Source organism: Sorex fumeus, unplaced genomic scaffold (assembly GCF_029834395.1).
Source record: "Sorex fumeus unplaced genomic scaffold, SorFum_2.1 ptg000128l, whole genome shotgun sequence".
Taxonomy (NCBI): Eukaryota; Metazoa; Chordata; class Mammalia; order Eulipotyphla; family Soricidae; genus Sorex; species Sorex fumeus.
In genome coordinates, this window is record NW_026606185.1 from 21935000 (window position 1) to 21956084 (window position 21085).

At 41.3% G+C, this 21085-nt stretch overlaps 1 protein-coding gene across 2 annotated transcripts in view; it reads left to right on the plus strand.

Moving 5' to 3' along the window:
- Window positions 1-21085, plus strand: part of LPIN2 (lipin 2) — an 85208-nt gene that overhangs the window by 16568 nt on the left and 47555 nt on the right. The window contains exon 1 of one of the 2 annotated variants that reach the window (XM_056137946.1): window positions 3460-3779. The exons of the other annotated variant lie outside the window; for it this stretch is intronic. Coding sequence (XP_055993921.1) covers window positions 3675-3779 — 105 coding nt within the window. The 5' untranslated portion in view covers window positions 3460-3674. Of the gene's footprint in view, window positions 1-3459; window positions 3780-21085 lie in introns of those variants that run through there. 2 annotated transcript variants of the gene reach the window in all.

Consider the following 21085-nt stretch of genomic DNA (forward strand, 5'->3'; position numbering starts at 1 on the left):
TGGGATTCTGGGGATTGAACTTGGGTCAGCTGCGTGCAAGGCAAGAGCCTTATCCGCTGTACTACTTCTAGGTCATTTTTAAAGAAATTCTTACACTTTGTATTTAAATTCTTATCTTTCCAGGAATAGTAGTAGAAAAAGAATCAGAAATATATTTTAGCAACTAATATCAGCTATGGAATATGAATAAGATTTTCTTCTTATAAGCATTTTTGCTTTACTTAAGCTATATATATATTTTTTCCTAAAGACTTGAATCTTGGAAAAAATTTAAGCTTTACTACTTCTTTTTCTTAGCCCCTCCCTTCCTTTCCCTTCCCCCCCAACACCCCAAGAGGTACTCAGGGCTTACTCTTGGCTCTGTGCTCAGGAATCACTCCTGGAGGTACTTGGGTTCACTCTTGGTGGTGCTCAATGGACTATAGGGGTTACCAGGAATTGACCTGGGTCATCTGTGTGCAAGGCAAGCACCCTGCCCACTGTATTGTCTCTCTGACCCCTTCTTTACCACTTTTACTGATTTATAATATACCATGATTTATAATATTTGATGAAGATGTCGTCCCAACACACACCATCACCAGAGTGCCCACTCACCTCATCAGTGTCTCACACGTCCCCTCGTACTCTCACTCCCAGGTGAGTTCAGTTCTTGCATGCCTCCTGTTGCCATCTGTTGTCCCCCTTACTATACTTTTTTATACCCAGCAGATGTAAGAGACATTTTTGTTGACTGTTGTGGACATGATGATACCTGCACACATATAGATGAGTAAAGCTAAGCTCCAATTGTAAATCAATAAGTTGATTAAAAATTTTTGAAGTTTATTAAGATCATTACGTAAAAGTGAAATGTGATTTTCCTTCATGTTCAACCATTTGTTAGCATGTAGAAAGAAGTTTGACAGGAATGTAGCATTTTTCTTGGAGAAGTCATATGAAAGAGTGGTTGTCATTTTTAATTTTCATTGACCAAGTCTTGCAAAGTGTCCCATGCAGATGGTGGGGGGGCTGGGCCACACGTCACTGCTGGGGAAGCTGGAGGTGTGTGCCGGTGTCATAATCGGTGTTGGGGAGATGAGCTCATGCTGTCTGGCCTATGGCCCCTTGTGGTCAGAACATTTTGTGAATCATCGATCTAAACAGTGAAACAGTACCACAGTGAGCAGGAAAGCAAAAAGGCCATCTCAGCTGCTTGTGTAAGAGGCGTTTGAGGTAAAAAATGGCCTGAACAGAGTCATCTCTTGGCTAGATGTGTTCTTTCATTCTTGTCAACCCCTCTCCCCACTTAGCTCTTTTCCCTTTTCTTTTTCTTAGTGCAAAAAAATGCTGAACTTAGGTATGAACTTGGCTAATTTCCCAAACCTAGAGTCTCAGATGTGACTCTGTAGTAGAGCAGGAGGCCGTGAGTTCGGTCCCCAGCTTTTGCTGCGTGTGAGCCACATGTTGCCTTTGGGACCTCCAGAGCCTTGAGGACTCCACAGACAAGTATGATCCCACCCCCCGTATCCCAGCAAATGTGGAGAGGGAAAGAAAAATGTTTTTAAAAGGGTAAAAGTATTATTTAAATATATAAACTGGGAAAGCATTTTCTGTTTTTCTCTTTAAATATCCTCATCCCTCTACTACCTATTCCTTTCCTCCTTTCATTTTATGTATTTGCTCATCTCTTCCACCTCTTCCATAACCTTTAGTTTTTTCTTAATCTCTTTAATATTGTTCTCTCCTGCTCACTTCTTCTTCACCCCACCCTCTCACTTTTTCTATTTTTTTCCCAACATCCCAGTACCATTGTTTATTTTTGTTTTGTTTTTCACTTCTGTCTGATACAGGTTCATAGCACCAGTAGGATATAGAGGAAAAAGCTTAAATTTTTAAATACTGTATGACATTTAGGTCAAAATGTTTTAATTCATTTGGAAGGAGTTTATTTATGTGCACATTGTATATTGAATAGGTTTATTTGGGGGCCCTCTCAGTCATTCTTCGGGGGGGCCCAGAAGCACTACTAGTGAATGCTCTGGTCTACCAAGATGATACTGCTTGAGCCCAATAGTACTGAGGCCTTGAGGACCACACTCAGGATGCTGGGAGGCTTCCAGCCCTCTGTGCTATCCACTAAGCTCTGGAATGGACTCAGAATACCCTTGGGCAGTCTATAGTTCAGGTTCACATCAAGATCTGGTAGGTTGAGCAGCAAGCAGTGAAATGCTGAATGCAAGAAAAATGTCCCCATTTCCATTGTGGTGAGATTTGTTTTCATTTTGCCATCTTTATTATATGTATCTTGTTTTGCTGTATTTATTTTTATTTTTATTTATTTATATTAGTTTTGAGCCATGCCCAGCAGTGCTCAGGAATCACTTCTGGCAGTGCTTGGGGGACCATATAATAGGATACTGGGGATTGTACCCTGGTTGGCTGCATGCAAGGCAAGTGCTCTACCCACTGTACTATCTCTCCAGCCCCTTGGTTTGCTATATTTCTGTACAAAATGTTACCTACTTCTCCCTTGTCTTAATTGGACAAACATTGCAAATTTTGACATTTTTGTGTGATGCTTAGAGGAAGAGGAAGATTTACAAGAGGTGAAAAACACCTTGTAATGCAAGCAGTATTAAATAGTTGAGCTGCCAGTATATCATTGATGAATTTAATGTCTTCTATGGAGTGACAGAAATTTCGGTCATTTTTGTTTCTCCATTAGGAGTTGTTCTCCCCTTTCCCCCACTGATGCTTTTAAGATGGTCTCCAGGCCTATGAGTAGCCCTGCCTAATAACAGGAGCCAAATTTTAAAACATTAACAGGATTTAAAGTTAATTTTAAATGTGTCTTCAACAGTATATTTGGAACACTTCAGCATGTAACGTATATAAAAATGTTTTGAGTTTCTTACAATTCTGTTTTCATTCTAAATGTGTGTTTGATACAGCATATTTCCATGGGTGCCAGGCACTGTCAGATAGAGCCCCTCTGGTTGTTGATGATTTGTAGTGGATAGCATAACCCAAGGCAAAGTCTTGAAGGTGGAAGTAGGGTATTTCACATAAAAACCTAGTTTGGTTTTGTGTGTGGTATGTTTCAGGTTTTTAGAAAAATCCACTGAAGTTCCTTCCATCTGTTTTATGAAACTATATTGGGGTCATGTCAGTCTGACCACACACACAGTCTTGGGTCATTTTAGTTCAGTAGAGCATATATAACCAGACTGTTTCTAATGCCAAAGATGTGTAAAGCTTTCCCTTACATGACGGGTTTATAGGAGATTACTTTTCCATACATAGACTTGTTTTAATTTCTGAAATGAAGTTGTGATTGACTGAGAGAATCATTAACTCAATCCCTGTCCCTTGAGATGGAAGCTGCGTGGCCATCATGTGATTGGGCAGGACTCGGTGCCTATCAGCGTAAACACATGGCCCAGCAGGCCGTGCCTCTGCTTATCTACTTTGGAGAGAGGGGTTGAGGCATTTTGAGCAAATCTTATTGGTAAAGTTGTGCATGTTTTGCCCTTTTAATTTTTTCAGAGAACCATTTCCTTTCCGTTTTAACCATATTACTGTGTCTGCACACAGTTTGCATTCAGTTTGTCAGCAAAATAGCTTTCAGTTTTGATGATTTAGATACACTTCTTTGGTGAGGGACATGCTTGATAAGCTAGTTCCATTTTAAAATGTTTTATATAGAAGATGATAGTGAAGATGAGGAGAAGATTCATGAAAGCCCTTTAAGCAAGACAGAAGATGTTTACCATGGGAAGGCCCCTCCTGGTATCCTGGTGAGTGTCACCCACTAATATTCACTCCCCTTTGTTTGCAGTCTGGGGGCTGCAGAGATGGACACCCACCAAAAGAAAGAGGCTATGGGCCTCTTCTGGGGAAATGTGGTCTTGATGTTTTCTATTAGGTCTTCTATGTGGAACAGAAATCATGGGTTCTCTGCTTTTTCCTCCTTAAGGTACATCTTTCTATCTTTTTCTGTTTATCAAGTAACTTGCTTCCTAGAAAAAAAGTAAATTGGGGCTTTAAGCAGATTATTTTAAAAACTAGCTTTCAAACTAAATGTATCCAGTTTCACATTCATTTTGATGAATGTGAAACCAGGGCAGTGGTTTGAGGGATTAAAAGACATCTGCAAGTTTTATGGTTTTTATTGTTCTGTCGCAAAGGTTTGAAAACTAAACAATGTTAAGTTTGAAATGTGTGGGGGAGAAAATATGATCTGAATTTATCTAGTTTTCTCTTCTTGCAAGATATAAAAGATATAAAGAAAAGATGAGCTTAGTGTAAATTTTGAAGGCTGCATTAAATAAATTTAGCGAGTGAAGGATAATATAATTCTGCCTATGGAACATTTTTCCTCCAAAGTAACATGAAGTACAGTAAAGTGGAGGTGTTATTAGGGAAGTGAGGAGTATGTGCTCTTTTGAAAATAAATGTAAAATAAGATAATAACTAGACAGTTTATAAAAAATGTGGTTCAGAGTGAGGTTGACTTATAAAAAAAATTGTCATCAAATATTGTTACCTTTTGGGGACCTTTTGGTGTGCATGTGCTTGTTTTCAGAGTTCTTGGGCACTGGTAGGACATTTTGTCTAAATGTGAGTGGAAATAAGTGCTCCTGTGAGGCACCCTGCAAATCTTCATTCCATGCACATTGTTGTGAAGGTCCATTGGGGGAATAGTGAACATAAAAGTTTCAGATGCTTTATAAAATGCTTTTAAAAAATTCACTTGGTGAGTAGCTTTCACATTCACAAATTACCCATCACTGGAAGTTCTTATTCTTCCTCCTGCTTGTGTATTCTAGAGGGAAGTCAGGGAGTATTTGACTTGACTAGATTTTATTAGAAGTTCCCTTTTAAGTTCACATTAGAACATTGAAGTCCCATGAATCACTTCCTCTTTTTCTGGAGAAGTAGGTTTTCTGGGTGGTTAGTGTTAAGGACACTGGATTTTTTTGTCTGCTTAATAAGCTGTGCTGATAATATGGGAGTTAGACTTTGTAACCTGGGTGTGTGTACTGGAGAGAGGGGGCATCCTGGCTCTTGGGGTTCAGGCCCTCAGTGACCTGGACACTCCTTACTCTTCTTATGCTATCTGGGCATGGCCACTTGTTGAGAGGTGAAAGTCTCCATCTTAGAAAGCTCTTTACTCATGACGTTGTATGTTTGGAATGTATAAATTTCATTGTTTTACAAACAAGAAAAAGACTTAAGGGCTGGAGTGATAGCACAGCAGGTAGGGCATTTGCCTTGCACGCGGCCGACCCAGGTTCGATTCCCAGTATCTCATATGGTCCCCCGGACACCACCAGCGGTAATTCCTGAGTGCATGAGCCAGGAGTAACCCCTGTGTATTGCCTGGTGTGACCCCCCAAAAAAAGCAAAAAAAAAAAAGACTCAAGCAATTTTTGAAATAGGAAACTTTAAAAATTGTTTCCATAAATTTTAATCAAGTAAAGATTGTTCTTTTTTTTTTTGGTAATGGAAGGACCAAATTACTTTGTATTCATATACTCTGAAGTTATAAAAGATTCTACTGGTCTTCCACCACCCCCCCCCCCCACACACCACACACACACAAACACCCACTTATTTTAAATCACTTGATCACATTTTTAAAATGAGGACACAATGTACTAATGGAGCACTTAGCCAAATTTATAACTCTATGAAATGCTTCTTATTTGAGCTCTTCTGTGCTTTAGGACAAATAGGGATTCTAGAGCAGGTCTCTGAGGTTTTCCACGGTGGGGCATGGACCAGTACCAGGACGCAGGTGGGACAGGTACTTGAATACTCTAGTGAGCATCTGGCAGTTATTACTAAGAACAGAGGTGAGGCATCCATGGACAAGTCCGATTGTGGCACACTTGGGATTGTGTCTTCCGGGACTCCAGGAAGCCCTGCCCGTGCCTCTGAAGGCCATGCTTCTCTGCCTATGACCCTCTGAATTCTCTCTCGGGACTTTGGTATCTATGCGGTTAAGTCCAGAAAAGTTTTTTTCTGGACACAAAATTGTATATATTATTTAGGGTAAGATTTCAGTGACAGAGAAGGTGGTAGATGATAGCAAGTTAGTCGTCCCTTAGTCAAGGCTTAGGGCTTGAGTCAGCATCGTCATGCTGAGTTAGGAAGTCCTAGTGGGCAATGAAAAAGTACCCACCCTGTCAGTTCTCCTTGCTTAGAACAGCACACTGTGGGTGGGCCCCTCACTAGATCATTCCTCCACTAGAGCATGGATAGTTTCTGCAAAATTAAATATCCGGTTGTATGGAATTTTTTTTCAGAAATAATGTTGGATATTAATTTAGTAGGGCAGTTTGGGGCATTAGTTTTCCTAGAATCTTTCTGTTTTCATAACTTAATCTTTTAACCTTGGCTTCACAATTGATCTCAGGAATTGGTCACAGGTAGTTTAAATTGTTTCCAGAAACATGTCTGGGTTGTTGGAAAATTGTCTTTTGTCCAATTTTATATTTTTGCCCCCTTCTGTTTTTAGTTAGGAAGAAATCTGAGGTTGCTCTCAGTTAAAACACATGTACGGATACAACCACTCCACTATACTGTGTGCAGAGATCGTGATAGAATCGGTAATTGAAAGAAAACAAAATTCTTATTTCATTGAGCAAATATTTATTGTGCCATACTAAATTGGCTAAGAATCACAGGTAGATATTTTGCTTGTATTTGCTAATATTTCTTAAGAGTTTGCTGTTGTATGCTTGTAACACAACTCAACAGTTTTCTACTAAATGCCTGTATCAATGTACCTCTTTAGTTTGCCCAGATACTTGTTTCTGATTTCATAGTCCCGGTTAGCTGAACTAAAACCACTCTGTTGATTTTAGGTTTGGTTCCTTGTAAAACTGGTCAGTCAGTTTTGAGCATTAGAAAATAAATCATAGTCCAATTACCTGATGTCTAGTCAAATAAGGTCTCTTCTAAATAAACTGGGAAGTTTTCTTAAAGGATTTAATAAACCCTCTTTTAGGAAAACACTTCTCTTTGTGTTGCATTCATTCCATAGGTAATAATTTTTGTTTTTAGAAATCAGCTTAGTTGCCTACTGAGTGTTGTTGGGTTCTCTGAGACTTAATTGGGGACAGCTGATTTTCCACACAGTCAAGGGGCAGTATTTAAACCTTTAAACCTGTGCAAATCAGTTGCTATCCTCCTCCCCCCGCCCATAAACATGGACTTAGTTATTGTAGATTGATAGTAATAAGATTGAAATTATTTTGGAAAAATAATTCCTTCAGAGGAATGATATGGGAGAACAAGATGTACCATCTTCCTTTCTGTTCGCTTTCTGAGGTTTTCAAGAGACTAGGAATTGTCCACTTACCTGTGTCAACAGATGCTCTCTGAGGGTCCAATTAAGGACTGTAAAAAGTACTTGTACCTGTAATCTTTGGTGTGGTCCTGCATTGGGAGTCCTCAGAGCTCTGTGGTGATTCTGATGCCAGCCAGGGAGAATGATTCCCAAGTTGGACTCCCAGGCTAGAGTCTCAGAATTAACTAGAATCCCAGTGCCTTAGACTAAATCAGAATGGAAGAGAACAGGGGTTCGGGGGTTGTTTGGCTTTTGTTTTGTTTTGTTTTTCCAACTAAATTATATCCTTTACTCAGTTTTTTTCCTGGTTAAAGGCCTTTCTCTGTTTTGAGATCCAATCCAGAACCCCACCTTACTTAGGACATACAGCAACTTTGTCTGACAGTGAGTAGACAGTTCCTTGTTCTTCTCAGTCTTTTGTGATGACCTTTAGCCAGGTTATTTTGTTAATAACTTTACCTTTAACTTTTGTAAATAATTTTAGCCTTGATTATTTTTTTCCTCAACTTGGTTTTGACTGATACTCTCTCCTAATTTGATAGAGGTTATGTGTTTGTGTCATGAAGGCCCCAGAAGTCATGTTCCCTTTTCAAAGAATCCTACTAGGTGTCCCTGATGTTGGTCTTATTCTGGTAAAGTTTGTGTTGATCATTTGGTTAAGGTGTATTTAACAGGTTTCTTCACTCTGAAGTTTTTAGTATTTTTCCTTTATATGTATGTATGTATGTATGTGTTGGGGAAATATGTTTTGAGGCCATGCCAACATCTTGTTCTCACACTGTTGTCCTATATTTCAACATCCTTTGCCTACCACACTTATGTCTTTCATGCTCTAAAAGTGAATTTTTATTTCTGTTTTCAACTAAAACTGACCTTTCACCCTAGTTACTTATTAATTTAATTTATTTCAGTGTAAACTCACAAGTAACTTACTCTGTAGGTTTGTTATCTAAACCTGTTGTTTCATTGTTCAGATTGTTCCAGCTTTAGGTATTAGGAGCTTATTTATGTTGACTGCTTTTAGCATGACCTGTTATTTAATTTTGAAATCCTTTTCAATTTTCTGGCAGTATTAAATGTGCCAGCCTCAAATTGCATTTTCTTCCTCCAGCCTTAGAATCAGAACCTTATTCAAGAACCACTGGTTCCCTTTATTGAAGAATGGCAGTTAGAAACCACAATCTGGACTCGAGGGGATGCTTTTTGCTTTTAAGAGGACCTGTGATTCTTGGTTTTAACAGAGAGAGAGCTAGGATATTACGTATGTATTCTAACCCTGGTAGAAACACATTTACATTTGGGTATCTGTTCTTGGAGACTTGTAATTTCAGTCCAGCACCAGTGTTTATTTCAGCTTTCCTTCTAGGCAGTTGTATTTTTAGAAAATTCCCGGATGTGTCTGAGTAACCAAGCTTGGGGAACAGCGGCTCAGATACATGCCTGTTTGGTGCAGCATGGACTCACGAAGCCCTGTGCGGCTTTGTTTAGTAACCTTTCATTGATGAACAGTCTTTTGGTAAATTGTCGTCTTTTTCCCTACTTGGATTACTCACCATGTGTTACACTGAATAAGACTTGGTCATCACTGAAAATACTGTCTGTGGTTCCATAGATAGTTAAGATCATGTACTTTTCATATAGGAACCATTTGATAGATTTCTTGTTGTTTTGCTGTTTTTTTTAAAAGTTACTTATGGTTGTTAATGGTCACCAACTAAAGAGTTAGCTACATATTTATCATATTAGAAATCTTAAGATAACATTTTTCTTAAGACTTTTATGGTTTTATTGTTATATATTTTTGTTTTGGGGCCACACCCAGTGATGCTCAGGGCTTCCTCCTGGCTCTGTGCTCAGGGACCACTCCTGGAGTTGCTTGGGTCACCATGTGGGGTGCTGGGAACCTAACCTGGGTCAGCCATGTACAAGGCAAGTGCCCTACTCCCTGTACTATCACTCTGACCCCAAACGTTTATGATTTTATAATGTAATAATGGGCTGGAGTGATAGCACAGCAGGTAAGGCGTTTGCCTTGCACGCAGCCAACCCGGGTTCGATTCCTCCGTCCCTCTTGGAGAGCCGAGCAAGCTACCCAGGGTATCTCGCCCGCACAGCAAAGCCTGGCAAGCTCCCTGTGACGTATTCGATATGCCAAAAACAGTAACAACAAGTCTCCCAATTTGTTGTGAGATGTTGCTAGTGCCTGCTCGAGAAAATCAATGAATAACAGGAGAACAGTGCTACAGTGCTAGTGTAATAATATGCTAAGTCTATCTAAAAGCTTAACATTTTCCACTTACATTGCAGGTGAAGATCATCATGACCTTTTACAGGTCCTATAAAACAACTCCTTACACCTTGTTCAAAATAGTTTATAAATTTAGCATTACTATGTTTAGAATAAAGGGATACATACATATATCAGGAAGAACTCACACTCCTAAACATATGTGCACCTAATGAAGGAGCAGTAAAATACTTGAAACAAACTGCTAATAGACTTAGAGACATTGGTAGCAACACAATAGTAGTCATAGACATCAAGGCTCTGTTGATAAATTTTGTAATCCAAGGTCAATGTAAAATGGTGTTTTAAAAGGTTAAATGTGAATGTCCTACTCTTTCCCAGTTTCTTTGCGGTGACTGACAATGGGAAGGATTTGGAGGAAAATTTGTAGTTGAGGTTTGTGGCTTTATTTAGGATATGTTTAGTTTAAAATATTATGACAGGTAAATGAAGAATTTGACTTTTCACCAGTGTAAGTCAATCTCTATTAAACAAATCTCACACATGAAATTCACACTTAGTAGAACAGCTAAATTATTACCAGTTTGTACATAACTTAAATAGGGTTTTGTTTGATTTGGGACCACACCCAGCTGTGCTCAGAGGTATTCCTGGCTCTGCTCTGGGGAATCTCTTCTGGCCTTACCTGCTGTACTATCTCTAGCCCCAAGAGGGATTTATTTTCATAGTGGGCTCCTGTAAGAGCATTTGAAGATATCTTTAAACAATAGTTGCAAAATTAAGTTTCACAAATACATGTAATTCCACTCCTAAATAATCCCACTTCTCAGCATTCAACCAAATAAAATTATGTTCACAGACAAAGCATGCCTGGTCACAGGGTTTGTAGTGGTCTTTATTGTAATCAAAATCCAGACACAGTCCTGATGTCTTTGTGGCCATGGGTGGATAAACAAACTTTGGTACATCTGTCTGTAAAACAGGATACTACTTTACACCACCAAGAAACTACTGATTTGTCTAGTAATGTTGATCAATCTAAAGTGTGTATGCCAAGTTTAAAAAATGGCATTAAACATATAACTTGATTTTTAAAAAGACAAGACTGTAGGGACAGAAAATAGGTTCATGCGTAGAAGAGGATGGAGTGAATGGTCTGACTAGAATAGGACATGAGGGACTGGAGCGATAGTTTGGAGGGCTTGACACGTGCTTTGCCTGTAGGAAACCCTGGCTCCATCCCCAGCACTGCATAGTCCCCTGAGCATCACCAGAATGACCCCCACACACCAATTTAAAGTAGTCATTGAGCACAGGTCTGAAAAATATTGGGGTGCCTACGGACATTTTAATAGGTGACCTAGTACTGGATCTTTATTGTATACATTTTTGCATGTTTGTATGTTTAAAATTGTATACTACATAAAGGTTAATCTTATTGTGTATAAAGTATACCTTAATTTTTGTTTAATTATTTTGTTTCAGGGTAACACCCTTTGGGAGCCTGGGGCTTTCTCCTGCTCAGGGATCACTCCCGTTGGTGCTAAAGGGTCTACCAGCCCTACCTTAAATTTTTCAAAGAGAGAAAAACCTGAGGCCAAGAGATAGTCCAATGGTTAAGGTGCTTGTCTTGTATGCAGTAGACCCCATTTGAGTCCAGCACTGCTGGGGGCCCAAATCACCCCTAACCAAAAAAGAAAAACCTTGACTAATTCAAGGTATAAATATTTGATGTCTAAATATTGCAATTCATAGCAGAGTTGGCATGGACATCCAGATTTTATATGCTGATGGAATTGTTATACAAAGGTTGACTACATATTCACGCTCTTTAGTGGTTAATTAAACAGTCTTAAACTCATTACCTTTTCTAATGACTTGACTTCTGTGTTTTTCTTTAGTCTCCTTTCAGGCTAAAAGGGTCTCTGTAAAATTATGCTCCATTCTGTTACTTCATGTTCAAGTAGATTAGAACTGGGCATTAGCCATGAGAGGAAGAGATAAGAATTGGATTCTGAAAATTGGGTGACAAGGTGTTACTCTGCATTTGGGAAATAAGAGCAGAAGTAGTGAGGAGAAATACATAGCCTTTCCAAGAAGTAGGAGCCATTTAATTTTAGAGAACTTTGATCGTTAGTCACTGAGACATAGAGGTAGGGGGACTAGATGGGGACCACTTAGGACTTACTCAGTGAACTTGTGAAGTACAAAGTATAAATTGAATATTTGGTTTTCCTTGCTCTCTCCCAAATTTCTTTTTAGAGAAGATGAATATTCTGACTCCTCTTGCTGAGCATTAAGTGAAAGCATTTTTGTGGGTAGGTTATCTTCAGAACTGTGCAGTCTGGGGCTAGAATGGGGGGCCTTTGCAGGAAAGGGCTTGGCTAGTAATTAAGAGCTTCCCTTGTTGGGGCTTTTTCTCTTGATTTCTGGGTGTCCAGCCATGACTGCACCTTGTTGCCTTCGGAGTGGCCTCCATTGGCACCCTGGCAGATCAGCCATCTCCATGCCCCACCCCACCCCAACCCCTGCTAGGCACTGAGGGGACCAGGTAGGGCTCCCAGGTATCCCAGTGTGCATCAGTCTTCACAGTCTGTTCTCACAGAGAAAGTTTCAGATTTCCCCTGCAGAGGAAGATATCCTTCCTGTCACTCACACTGCCTCAATCTATGCAATCTTTTCTGCAAGGTTATTTATTATTATTGTTATTATTATTATTGTTATTATTATTGCCTTTGGGGTCACACCTGGCATTGCACAGGGCCTACTCATGGCTCTGCACTCAGGAATTACCCCTGGCAGTGCTCAGGGGACCATATGGGATGCTGAGAATCTAATCCAGGTTGGCGGCGTGCAAGGCAAACGCTCTACCTGCTGTGCTATCGCTCCAGTCCCTCTGCAAGGTTATTTTTTGTTTGTTTGAGTCACACCCAGCTGTGCTCAGGACTTCCTCCTAGCTCTGCACTCAGGAATCATTACTGGTAGAGCTTGGGGGTCCATAGGGGATGCCCAGTATTGAACCCAGGTTGGCTGTGTGCAAGCCAAGTGCTCTCTGTGCTGTACTCTCGCTCCCTCGCTCCAGCCCCTCTACAAGGTCTTAAAGCCCCCAGGAAAAGGCTGCTTCAGGTCTGAACCTCATATTTGGAACATTGGTTGGCCTCTGCTATGTTGCCATTTTCCTAAGTACTCAGTGCCAAGTATTTTATTTATCTCTTAAGTTGTCCTTTCATTCAGGTTGCAAAACAAAGTAGTCTGCAAGTCCTCCATCTCCTTGCTCATTCTGTTCTTTAAAGCTTGTATTCTTTCATTCGGTGATTCATGAATTGAGAACCTACTATGGCTAAGCACTTTGCAGGGCTTTTGGGGGAGTTCATCAATACAACGGTGCTTCTCTTACCTCTCAGAATTTAGAATTCTGAAGTGAGTTAAGCCACATCCTGTGGAGCGTGCTCGCCTGTGGGCATCCCTAGCCTCCTGATGCTTCCTGCTTTCTTTCCATCCCAGAGCCCACAAGGACTCCCCCCCTCCCCCCATGGCTCCTTCTGCGCTTCTCTGCTAGGCTTTGTGGAGTCATGTTTGTTGTGGACCTAATTTCCTTTTTGTGTCCACCTCCACATCAGGAAGCTGAGAATAGCCTTGCTCCTCTTCGGAAATCTGAGATCCTGAGGGAAGTCTTTGTGGAATTGAGAAGAACGCTGGTGTTTAATTTTCTTTTTCTCTACCCCAGTGCCCCCCATGGCTGCCCCAGCCCCCTCCCCCTCATCACTGCCCCAACCCCCCATCACTGCCTCACACCCCTTTCCCTCATGGCTGCCCTAGCACCCTCCTCCACATCTGTTCTCCAGTCCCCTCTCCCTCATGGCTGCCCCAGCCCCCTCCCCCTCATCACTGCCCCAGCCCCCTACTCCCTCAGTGCTGTCCTGCGGTTGCTAGGATGGAGAGTGGTGCTCACACATTTTCCTTTGCTCTGCTTGTCAGGGGTCAAACATCAGTTTGTGGTGCTGGCGCCTGTGCTCTCCATGGTGGTTGTGGTACTCAGACTCCTGCTCTCCAAAGGTCGTGCCTCCTGGTCAAGGCTCTTGTACATCTTTCGGTTTGGGGGCTTGCCAAGGATCACATACCTCGTTTGTGGTGCTAGGAGCTGTAGATAGGACTGCCTCCTGACTGCCACGTTCTGACAGCAGGCACCAGGCTGAGGCCATACGTTTGCCGGGCTGCTGCCTGGAGCCCTGCCCTCTCCCTCCAGGCCTGGTGTTGACTTTTGAAGTCCTGGAAATGACTGCCTCAGTGACTGGTATGCAGGACAGGAAACTCATAGATGCAACAGGGGGCATTTACAGACTTTCATATAGTTATTCACTAGGAAGGCAAAACCAGTTGTAAAAACTGGGGCTACCATGCATTAAAGATCAGTGTGGCCATGTGACAAAGTGCCTGAACCTTACACAGTCCAAGATAATTGTTTATCTACTCTGTAGATAATATGGTGAACTCATAGTGGCATGAGTCCAGTAAGCAGAAATTTGTACTTCTGTAGTTAAATTCTGGTGTTCAAAATTTGAGATATCAGCTTAATAACGTTGACAATGTTGAGGTCAGCCTCATGGTCCTTTCTTCATAAAAATAAAGAGAAAAAGAGGGAAAGGAAGTCTGTGTTCAGTAAAAGAATGCTTTCATTTGGCCTTATTTGAGGCATTATGTTGCTGATTTCCTCAGTATGTTTTCATGGGGAGAGTAATGGAAATTTCCAAACCAAGTCAAAATCAGTATCAGCCTGTTTGAAGTCCATTGTTGGCAAACATGGAGATTTTGTTTACGTTTGTTCGGAGGCCAACCTGGTGGGGGTACTTAAGGGCTATTTCTGACTTGTTGCTCAGGGCTCACTCCTGGCCGCATGCAGTGCCAGGGATTGAACCAGGACCTCATGCATGCAAGGAAGTGCTCTGTCCATTGAGCTGTCTCTCCCTCAGTAACACTGTTCATCACACAGCTAATGGATGTGCTGGGAGGAACCAGGACTTTCCCTGCCAGCATCCCCAGTGGCTCAGCTGCCTCATTTTCTGCTCACTTTGGTGCCATACACTCAAAATGTTCAGTTCACCCTGCTTGGGTCAGATGTTTCACAGGGCATGATGGAGAAGGCAGTTAGGACAACTCTCTGAGATAAAATCATCATGGTCCCTGGAGCCCTGTTAATGCTCTCAGAGCTAGCCATTCTGTCATCGCTGTTCAAATTAAACCCACCCTCCTCCGTTACAGACCCCTGAAACATCAAAGGTTTAAGTGAGATACTGGGTTATATATAGTTAGGTAAGAAACCCCTTGGGAAGCAGTCTTCCCAGCCTTACGAAATAAAACAGGGTCTGCTGTTTAAGATGTGTAAAATTCAAGGTCTGCTAGGTTTGGAGCAGACCTGGAGGTAATAAATACACCTTCAAAAAGCATTTGCCAGCCTTTGTCAATCATCGCTCCTCTCTGACCTTGTTTTCTTTCCTGTGGCCCCTGTAACAGGCTGGGCCCTTGTCTGAGGCCCTTCCCCTTATTTTCATGATTTTTTTCCACATTGGAAGGCCCCATTGGAATGCCCTTGGAGCCCACCTATGACCCCTGGTTGAGAAACGCTGCCTTAGAGGAGGGAATATGTATTTTGGCTCATAACTAGTCTGTTTCCTCAACAAGCATCAACATCAGGAGGAGAAAGTCCTCCTGTGTGGTAGAAACTGGGGGTGTTCCCACACGGAGAGCCATCAAAATCAAAGGACAGATTCTTACACACCAGCTGACTTCCAGTTTTCAGATCTGACCTGGGGCCCAGGAAATCTGCATCTTAACCACCAAAACTTAATTGTATTGCAAGGTAAAAGGGTGCTTTGAGAAATACTCATCCCTCATGTCCTTGCCTATTTTCTTCAATTAGGAAACAGAAATTAGTTAGTCCTTAGTGTCCCCTTATATGCATATCTGCAGCCTCTGCTTCTGCTCTGCGTCCTCCCCGCTCCCAGTCTGGCCAGAGCATCTCCTCTTCTTGCACATGTGCTCCCAAGCCTGACCCTGCCCAAGGGAAGCTCATTTTCTTGCCTCCTTGGTCCTGTCACATGCCTTTGTGTTGTAGAACAAATGTGTCTTCCCCAAAGTCTTCCTTGACTTTCACAGGCAGCTTTTTCCCCCCTTCACTTTCTCTATTCTAAATTCTCTATTCAGAATAACACTTTCACAAAGTTTTAGTCAGGCAATATTGCCTTTCTGTTGTTAGACCCTTCATGGAAAGGAGGGCAGTGTTTTACTTATTTTATATTTATATTGAAAGATCTTACTCTGCTACCTGGAGTTGAAGCAGGTACTCAATTTTGCTTTGACTGTATGGAAATGAATCTTAATGATACAGGCCAGTATGACAGCTATTTTGACAGCTCTCCATCACAAACCTTCTGTGTTGTCCTTAAAGGAATTACACAGTCTCCTTTGGTGTTTCTGAGCTGCAGTGTCTGCAGCGGTATTACACTGACAGTCCTTCCCTATGTAAGACTCACTAACTTCCTTTTTCACTCTGACAGGTGACCAGCAGGGGAAGTTGGTGTATTAAGGAAGTTTGTGGGCAGACACAAGATTTTCATTTCCAGAGAGAGACGTGTAGAAGGCATTTTTCTGGGTACCATTGCTCCCTTTCCTCTCCCATGTTCTTTTAGTTTGGGGGTAACACCCAGGAGTGTTCAGGGACTGCTCTATACTCTGTGCTCAGGAGTTGCGCCTGTTGGTTCTTGGTGTGCCACGTGCGTCAGGGATTAAATCTGGGTTTCCTGCATGCAGAGTGTGCTCTGTGCCCATTGACCCATCTCCTTGCCCTCATGGTCCCTTTTTTAAGGTTTATTGCTGTCCTCAGGGGTTCAGGGACAACTAAAGGGACTTCGAACTACTTGATTTCAGCCCTCAGGTCTTTTGCCTCAAGGTAGTGAGCTGACCTTGAGAGTAAGATGATGTCAGTAAAGAAGGAAGACTGGAACCTGAGTTAGAGAGGAACTGAGTTCTGGTGAACAATAGTGGATGGTAAGCATCACTTGTCTCCATCTAAATCTCAAACACAATGAATGACATCTGCCTTGCAAGACTTGCAGTGATTTTTTTGAAGATGAAGTATGTTACAGAAAGTTATTGAAAAGTGCTGATTGCTGCTCCTGCCTATATAAGCTTGAGTACCTAGAGGAATTTGTTCCCAGAGCACAGTGTAAGCTGGAATGTGAACCAGCTAACCATTTTGTTCTAGTGTCTGTTTTCTGAAGTACATAGTAGTGTTCGTTTGTGCTTAGCACATTCCTCATGTCTGTGAGCAGACAGCTGGAGGAAATGCCAGGTTTTTATAAAAACGATTCCTCACTGTCTGCAAGCCCGAGCCATTTGTAACCTCACTGATATTGCAGCATGGAGCTGGCAGGAGGGCTCAGAGCCAGTGCTCATTGTGCTATGCAGAGGTATGGAGGGTAGGTGAGGCTTCATCAAACCCACAGTAATTATTTTATATGTATATGGCTGAATAACAGTCAGCAATGACAGTATTCAGTTGTCGAATACAGCCTGCTTGGAGCAAAAAATCAGTTGGGTTGGGGGGCACAGGAGGTGTGTAAGAATTTCACCATCATTGTTCACTGAGGAGTTAAAGACCTCGGCTCTAGGTTCAAAACCCAGGTTTGAATATTGCTTCTACTAAGTGACTCAGCACTTTTGAACCTCCTAAACAGAAATGTTGATTAAAACTTTTGGGTGATTTTGAAGATTACACAAGTTAATGCATAGGTCTACTAGCACTTGACATGTAAAAGCCAGTGGCATTTGTTGTTAGAACTGCTAACTAGTAATACTAGTATTGAGAACACCTATGAAGATCAACTTAAACTTAGGAAACAGATTCTAATGGTTTAGAATATATTCATTTTTATATTGAGAACAATTTAGAAACATACAATATTTTAATAGTTCCTAGAAACTGTTATATTTTCTTTATTTTCTTTTTTTAATTTTTATTAGTGGAACACCATGAGGTACAGTTGTAGACTTACAAATTTTTATGCTTGAATTTCAGTTATACAGTGATCGAGTACCCATCCCTCCACCGGTGCCCATTCTCCACCACCAATGATCCCAGTGTCCCTCCCATCCCACCCCGCCTATGTGGCAGGGCATTCTCTTTTGTTCTCTCCTTTTGGATGCTGTGGTTTGCAAAAGAGGCATTGAGTGGCAGTCATGTTTGGTCTATAGTCTACTTTCAGCATGCATCTCCCATCCTGGGAGGATCCTCCCAATACCCTTTACTTGGCTCCCTTCTCTATCTGAGCTGCCTTTTCCCCTAGCATATGCAGCTGGCCTCCAAGCCATGGAGTGAACCTTCTGATTCTTATCTCAGCTATTCTTGGGTGTTAGTCTCCTATTTTGTTACTTTATATTCCCCAGATGAATGCAATCTTTCTATGTCTGTCCCTCTTTTTCTGACTCATTTCACCAAGCACAATACTTTCCATGTAGTACCACTTGTATGTAAATTTCATGACTTCTTCTATTCTAACAGCTGCATAGTATTTCATTGTGTAGATGTACCAAAGTTTCTTTAACCAGTCATCTGTTCTCAGGCACTCAGGTTTTTTTTTTTTTTTCAGATTTTGGGTATTGTGAACTGTGCAGCAATGAACATAAAAGTGCAGATGTCATTTCGACTGTACTTTTTTGCCTCTCTGGGATATATTCCCAGGAGTGGTATTGCTGGGTCAAATGGGAGCCCAATTTCTAATTTTTTGAGAATCTTCCATACTGTTTTCCAAAAGGGCTGAACCAGTCGGCATTCGTACCAGCAGTGAAGGAGAGTCCCTTTCTCGCCACATCCGCGCCAACACTGGTTGCTTTTGTTCTTTTGGATGTGGGCCAGTCTCTGTGGTGTGAGATATTTCATTGTTGTTTTGATCTGCATATCCCTGATGATTAATGATGTAGAGCATTTTCTCATGTGACTTTTAGCCATTCGGATTTCTTCTTTGGGAAAGTTTCTGTTCATTTCATTGCTCCATTTTTTGATGGGGTTGAATGTTTTCTTCTTGTGGAGTTCAACCAGTACTTTGTATATCCTTGATATCAACCCCTTCTCGGATGGGTATTGGGCGAATATCCTTTCCCATTCTGTAGACTGTCTTTGTATTTTGGTCACTGTTTCTTCTGAGATGCAGAAGCTTCTTAGTTTAAGATAGTCCCATTTGTCTATCTCTGTTTTCACTTGCTTGGCCAGTGGCATGTCATCTTTGAAGATACTGTTAGCTTCAATGTCGTGGAGGGTTTTGCCCACCTTGTCTTCAATGTACCTTATGGATTCCGGTCTGATATTGAGGTCTTTATTTCATTTTTATCTTTTATACATGGTATTAGGTAGAGATCTGAGCCCATTTTTTTGCATGTAGCTGTCCAGTTTTGCCAGCACAATTTGTTAAAGAGGCTTTTCTTGCTCCACTTCACATTTCTTGCTCCCTTATCAAAGATAAGATGATCATATGTTTGGGGGGAGATGTCAGTATATTCAACCCTGTTCCATTGGTCTGCGGCTCTGCCTTTGTTCCAGTACCATGCTGTTTTAATTATTACTACTTTGTAGTAGAGTTTGAAGTTAGGTTGATTCCTCCCATTTTCTTTTTCCCAATAATTGCTTTGGCTATTCATTCGTGGGGGCTTATTGTTTCATATGAATTTCAGGAGTGTTTGCTCCATTTCTTTGAAGAATGTCATGGGTATTGTTATAGGGATCGCAATGAATTTGTACAGTGCTTTGGGGAGAAATTGTTATATTTTAATGGCTCCCTGAGCATATCACTTTAAACTAAATTGGGCAGTTTTATAAAATGTGGATCTGTATTTAAATCTATTGATTGATCCTTTTCAAAATAAATTACTGCAGATCATGATTTGTTATATTTTTTCTAATGCTCAGGAGAAGCCATTGGGCAAATCTTTAATCATTTAATAGATAGCTTCATAAAAAGAGCTACCCACTTACTTTAGATACTGGTATATGTTTACTTTAAAATATTTGATATAAAAAATTGACATTGGGCACTACTTAATTTCAGTGGTATAGATTATTTCAGTAGATTATTTGGTCTTTTGATTGGATGTAGAAAGGGCCATTTGGCCCCCAGTAATTACTTGCTGTCTACTAGTTCTTCCCATTTTGTATTCAGTAAGTGTATCCCTATGCTGGATACACCTAACATTAACCCCCAAGGGAGGCAGGTGTGTGGTCCTTCACAAATCCTGGCTGTTATGTTGCATACAACAGTCAGGTCACACCATTGTGTATAGTTTTGGAAAGACAAACATCTTTACAGTTTGTAATAAAACAAGAGGTAAACCCAGCCATATCAGATTTGGGGATTGGAGGAGGGGCTCCAGTGTTGGGGGCCTGTGGCCATACTCAGTTATACTTGGCCAGCCTGGCTGTACAGTTTAATACTGGGCCTTACAGTGCCAAGGATTAAACTCAGGTCCTTATGTAGGCAAGGCATGCACTCCAGCCCTTTGTCTGTCTGTCTGTCTGTCTGTCTCTCTCTCTCTCTCTCTCTCTCTCTTTCTCCCCTCACTTCCCCAAACACCCACCCGCATTGAACTCAGGGCCTCACACATGAGATGCTTGTGCTCAGCAGCTGGGCCACATCCCTGGCTCTTTTCAGATATGTGAAGGAATAGGAATGCTTATTCCAAGGTAATGAAGTCCAATTGTGGTTGTACAATAAAGTATAATGTGTAGTGTTGTTACACATATACACATATGTATATATAAATATATTTATTTGTTTATTGTAACACTGGGGCTAGATCAGGGTGCTGGCAGATTCAGTTCCTCCTGACATTCTGCTTTCTCACTGTGTCCTCACATGGAGCAGGGCACTGTGGGGAGAGCTGGGCCAAGTGAGTGAATCTTCTAGCAGTGTTAGTGCCCTTCTGTTTCTCGCTTTGTAAGGACACTAATCCAGACATGTGGCCATGCCCAGTGACCATATCTAAGCCTGATTCCCAAGGCTTTTCCTCCGAATAGGGTCATAGAGGGCTTTAGGACTTCAGCACTGGAATTTGGGGAAGCATTCAGTCCACAGCAATGCTTTGTCTTTCTAAGTCTCAGTTTTATTATCTTTAAAAGTAGAAGTAGTTGGCCATGGATGTGCATCAGTGATAGAGTGCATGCTTTGAATGTACAAACCCTGGGTTTGATCCCTGGCACCTCACCACAACCCCCACCCCAAAGAATGGAAATTGTAATGCTTGGGATAAAGAAGCAGCTTGAATTGGTACGTGTAATTGCTTGAAAACTTAGTTGCTGCTACTGCAATCATTGTTAATGCTACCATATTTCAGAGATGTGGTTGAAGCGTAAATAAACTCCAGTTCTAAGTATCAGTAAATGCGATTTTCTATTATTCCTTCTCTTCCTGATCCTGAAAATAAGGATGCTTCCTTATATTTAGTTCCATGTT